The following is a 5291-nucleotide window of genomic DNA, read 5'->3' as shown; positions in this document are numbered from 1 at the left end:
TTTTCTTTTTTGCAGCAGCAGAGGTCTTTTGCATTTTTATTCATTTTTTGCAAAAGAGGTCTTGTTGCATATATTTTTTGCAACAGACGTCTTGTTGTATAGTTTCTTTTTACATTTTCACTTTTTTGCAACACGGATGTTGTTGCAGAAAAATTACAGTAAAGATGCAGTGGCCGCTCGGGCCACACACGGAACACACGTCGCATGCTGAAGGCGGCGGACGCCTGCTGTTCCTAAGCTTTTCCCGTATTCTTACCATTAGGTGAGACCACATGGAAAATTCCTACCGTTGGAAAACCCTTTGCTTTTTCTTTAAACCGAATGATATATATTGGTAAAGCTGCAACAAATAGGCGAGATCGTAGGTACCATTCATATAGTCGCAACGGTTCAAAAAAAAACGGTACCTTGTTAATACCCCTACTCTCAGGAGTCAGGACACGGCGTTTATATTCAGGACGGATCATAATCTGTAAAAACTGCACATTCTCTATACCGGTAAGAAAAGTGGACAAGTCCTACAATGTCACTTCATCACAGCAGTATCCTATGCCAACTTAAGATTATAGTCAGAGCCACGGCAAACATATACTTTTGTTTATGGTGCCATCTAATCCATGGAATTAATCTTGAGACCTATCATCATCTGAGATATGTGGCAGTCAAAATGCCGCTCTCATAGCGCCCCTTGTCGCATCACGCTTCATCTCTGCGGCCTTTCCACTTCCTCGGAAGTACATGTACACTTGCTGCACGCATATAATGCCAAAGCGGCTCAGACATTTCACTTTTCAATATATGTTGTAAAACAGAACGGTTGATCATCTGAATGCTGACCTGGATAACCCAGATGCTCAACAATGACTCCAGGGCAAATAATCCAAACCCAATGAAGTAGAAGATCTGCACAACAATTGCATCAATTACTTGGCCAGAGAAAGAACTCCTTGGCATCAGGAATTTGACTACTGCACTGGTGATTCACCATGTCTCTGATAGACATAGTGTTAGCTGGCCAACCATAGGTTCATGTACTTACCCCAACTAGAGCATTCACACTGATAAGATCAATCGCCGGCAAAATTCCTCTACACAAGCAGAAAAATAGAATTCAGTCCAGGTGAAGTTCCAAACATATATCCGAGGAATATTTTGGGCTGCCATATTTTAAAGTGAAGCACTTACTTTCGTATGGAAGGATGAATAGAAGCAGTATAATTCTAAGGATAAATAGAGTTCAGTAACTCAATTAAGATGGGTCTAACTATGGGTATACAAAATCAGGCGATAACTGTGCACCTGAGCTGACTTCTATGATGATGCTCATCTACAAATTGAAATATGCTAGAATTAAAATGCACAAAGCATACAATTCATGCAACTGTCTTGCCGATACTATCTTAACAAAAACCATTTGTATTGAATTCAAGTACTATACAGGTCACTTGTTCCAGTCTTGTAATGTCATTTCCTGAATATAAGCAAACAAGAGACTTACGCCAAAGACTTGCCCTCAAAGACAGCGGGAGGAGCCACGGCAGCAAATACGACGAAAACGATGTGAAACTGCAAAAACAGAACGTTCAAGTACTGTATTTTTGTAGGTTCTGAATTATCACACATTAAACATTATGCAGATGAACCAAGGCATTCTTGAGTAATATACTCATATAACTAACCAAGTAGAGCAAGAAAAACAATCCAAACTTCAACGCGCTGTCAGTCCTGTAACACAAGTTGCAAGAAACATTTATTTATACATATGCAAAATCCAGGACAGAGAAAGAAAATCCAGGAGAAACAAGGAGATGTAAAAAAATAAAGTAAGCTTTTAAATAAGTACCTCATAGCATTATAAAGAGGGCGATACCATAACACATATGCACCAGGAACCCCAGAGATGAAGTAGATTATTGCTAGCAACCAGATTTTCACACCTGGACATGGATAAACCATTTGTTATTCAAGCATTAAATAATTCCTTAGATGCATACGCCATAGGGAACAGCAAAAGGGATTGAGCATTACCTTCCCCCTTGATCCAGGCTGAAGTAACTGCTACGACATTCCAGAAGAGACAGCAAACCAAACCTATTCAATGCCAGAGAAAGCTTTCTTAGTTTTGCTGATATGCGAAGAAGGAAGGTTTATTCTTATATTACCATCCAGTTCTACCTCTGAACAAATATTAGAATTGGAATGTATAGTTTAGAACATCATAAAACTTGAAAATAAAATGCAGGCATGTAGAAATATAGCGTACATTCTAAAGCCATTAAGGCATTCTCAAAATCTTTTAGCAGATCAAATTAACGTACATCCTAATCTTGATAAATGCAGGCATGTAGAAATATAGACATTAATGACATTAATAATTTCCTCTGCCAATTTATTTGACTATGCTATGGCTGTCAGCTGAAGAAATGCATGTCACTTCGGCGACAGGATGTGAAGTTTGAACAAAATTATTTGCCAATATTAACTTTAGCACATATCCCACAGAAAAAAAGCTTTTAACATTTGATTTTTGAAATACAAATAACACCTCCTAAGATATGGAGAAAATGTTTGGCCACCATCCCATTTAAAAAACAAGAAGAAATTTCTTCAACAAACTTCAGGAATATTTCAAGAATTGAAAGGAAGCGGTACCAAGAAATGACGCAAATGCGAAGTATTGCATTCTTTGAAGATGAGTCGGTATCTCATTGGCAATGTCATGGTGGATGAGTGGCAGAAAAGGAGGCCAGTTTTTCTCCTCGATGACAATACCAGCTATAAAATAATATCAAACAGAATAAGGGATCAGAAGTTTAGCTAATCGTGAACAACATAATTAATTAATGAAATTTCTTTTGAAAACAATAAGTGACAATACAATCTTTGAATGGATTATTCATTGAGAAAAATAATAAATTACAAGATGTACAACTTGATGATGTTCAGCAGTTATACTTGTTGTATATTAAAGTGTCATTACCGGTTACATTTTCGATTTTGAACATAATGATCATATATATAGCTTTGTTTGCAGAGGAGAAAGTACGAAATAAAAAACAAAAGGCACAAATTTAGACCTTGGCTATAGCAAGATTCTGAACTTCTGATGCTTAGCGGATACTTGTTTAGTTGTTTTACAAGTCCGTTACTGTATGATTCTTTCATTTTGTCCAGAGAAAATAGGAAAAGAATTATGACGAATTGCTTCTAATGTGTCATCTATGAAAGACAGAAAGAAAAAACAAACACTAACCTCGTGCTGCAGCTTCCTCCCTTCTTTTCAATTCCTAGTAAATATAATTAATATGAGGGAATCAGAACCTGATAAAACTTTTGGCTCAGATCGACTATGTAAATAGTGCCAGTAATACAGTGTGCGGCTATAAAAAGCTGAATTTGAAAGGTAGCCATCAACCAAAGATGATCCTAAATAAACTTCATGAGATTAGTTCACACTGAAGACTGCTATTAACATCAACTAACATAAGCCCCAAATATACTCTGTTAATGAGTTATCTTAGTAGTCAAGTTAACGACTAGTATAACCGCGTAAATATGCATTGTACCTTCTCCCTCTTGTTCAACTCTGCTTCCCTCGCTTGCAGCTCCTTTTCTCTTTTCTTCAGGTCCTGGAGCATTCAGAAAGCACACATTAATTGGAAGCCCTGGGTATCATTTTCCTTCTAGCTGTTGTTCTCATAGGTGCATTTTGCAACTGCAAAGATTAAGCTGCACAATCACACATACCTTTGATGACTCAAGAGGGATATCCACTGTGGCACTGAAATCTGCAGGTTCCGGGGGAAGGGGCGAAAGCCGCGAATTCGAGGAAGGAGCAACGTTTCTGGGATTCTACATTACAGTTAAAATCAATGAACGACAGTGGTGAGCAGCCAGCAGTCAAGGGCAAATTTAACCCCAAATGCAATGGTGAGCAGAATAACTAAGGGCATACTGGCATGTAAAACGCGCCGCCGCCACCATAGTTGGACTGCCCACCAGCTTTGCCTCGCGCTTGTTCCTGCCAAGAAACCACCCACAAATTTCAGTTAGGAGGGCATACAGGAGGGTTTTGGCACCAATGCCTCATCGGTCCAGTGCGAATCCCCCAGAACTAAAAGCGTCGGTGATGGCGAGATTGGACGAAGAGGAGAAAAGATTAGATGAGATCTGCCTCTAGTCAGATCCGAACGCAAGCGAACGCCTGGCCGCGCCCACGGCGACGAGAAGGAAACTTAGATCCGCTGCATCGGGGGCAATGGCGGAATGGGATAAAGAGAGATATGGCGTGGCGTGGGTAGGGGATTGGCTCCTTACCGAGAAAGGATTCACGTCCTCCTCCTCCTCGAAAGGGTTGCCGCCATCGTAGCGCCCCGCCATGTCCCTCCCACACGCCTCGGCGCGCTTGCTTGCACCACCGACAATGGCGATTGGGGGAGGAGGAGACGATGAGTCCCGGCTGACAGATGGGCACAGGAGCGCACGCACGGTTGCACTTGCACCGCCCCCCACCAGTTGGGCCAGATATGTGTGACGGCGACGACTTTGCGACTTGAGCCGCACACGCCGGGCACTGCTCGCGGGCCAAACTTCGGTTTATTTGGATCCCTCTCGCTCTCATTTCGATGAGATTTAATTTAACTTAACTTGATACTATGAGACGTTTAAATATAGGGAAAAGATTCCCATCAACCAGCCGATTACAACGCACCGTCCATCCATCTCCAATAAAAGATGTAGATGGAAAATATCTAACTTTTACATTTTCGAAGACCAAAACACCTCTCCAACAGATGTATTTTTTTTTCATCTACACCCACCTCCCGGAGATGTAACTACAACACCTCGCGGTGCAAATTTGCATCTCCGCCTACCGCAGATGTAAAAACACGGACGCCCGCCAACTGCCTAACTGTCATTCATTTCCCTTCCGCGCGACTAGCCGCCACCCACCTGACTCCGCACCAAATCAACGCCGCCGCCGCTCGCCCGACGGCCACCAGGCTCGCCGCCTGCCTCGCCGGCCCGCCGCCCGGAGCCACTGAATCGAAACTTCTCCGACTGTTGCGGCTGGCCTAAACGCCTTCCTCAAGGAGGTCTACGATGGAGTAGGCTTCATCCAAGCCTAGACCCCCCCCCCCCCCGCCCCCCGCCGCCAGAGTTAGTGGAGGCACGCCACTCCGCCCGCCCCAACAGCCGCGAGGCTCGGCCGTGCGAAGCTGCCCGCCGACGTGCGGCCATCTCTTCTGTCGTGCAGTTGCCGCCGCCCGCACCGGCCGACGGCGACGGCT

The 5291-nt window shown here is 43.0% G+C and overlaps 1 protein-coding gene across 1 annotated transcript; it reads right to left on the bottom strand.

Annotated features, from left to right (window-relative positions):
* Window positions 1-466: 466 nt before the first annotated feature.
* Window positions 467-4571, bottom strand: LOC125536616 (secretory carrier-associated membrane protein 1). The gene is made up of 13 exons (XM_048699855.2): window positions 4318-4571; window positions 3956-4021; window positions 3748-3852; window positions 3567-3629; window positions 3254-3287; window positions 2653-2775; window positions 2029-2091; window positions 1844-1937; window positions 1680-1725; window positions 1499-1566; window positions 1040-1088; window positions 838-903; window positions 467-749 (listed from the first exon to the last, which is right to left on the bottom strand). The coding sequence occupies exons 1-13, from the start codon at window positions 4378-4380 to the stop codon at window positions 663-665; spliced, it is 927 nt and encodes a 308-aa protein (XP_048555812.1). The 5' UTR covers window positions 4381-4571; the 3' UTR covers window positions 467-662.
* Between the last annotated feature and the right edge of the window lie 720 nt (window positions 4572-5291).

The sequence above is a fragment of the Triticum urartu genome, chromosome 2A (genome assembly GCF_056163025.1).
Source record: "Triticum urartu cultivar PI428250 chromosome 2A, HENAU_Tu73, whole genome shotgun sequence".
In the NCBI taxonomy this organism is placed as follows: Eukaryota; Viridiplantae; Streptophyta; class Magnoliopsida; order Poales; family Poaceae; genus Triticum; species Triticum urartu.
The sequence above is the reverse complement of the archived record's forward strand: the minus strand, read 5'-3'. Positions and strand labels throughout refer to the sequence as shown.

Excerpts from the sequence above, each read along its gene's own strand:
- LOC125536616 (XM_048699855.2), bottom strand. The coding sequence starts at position 4,380 with ATGGCGGGGCGCTACGATGGCGGCAACCCTTTCGAGGAGGAGGAGGAC. Across the intron at positions 4,022-4,317 it reads AGGACGTGAATCCTTTCTCG|GAACAAGCGCGAGGCAAAGC; the intron begins GTAAGGAGCCAA and ends GTTTCTTGGCAG. Across the intron at positions 1,938-2,028 it reads AGCCTGGATCAAGGGGGAAG|GTGTGAAAATCTGGTTGCTA; the intron begins GTAATGCTCAAT and ends ATCCATGTCCAG.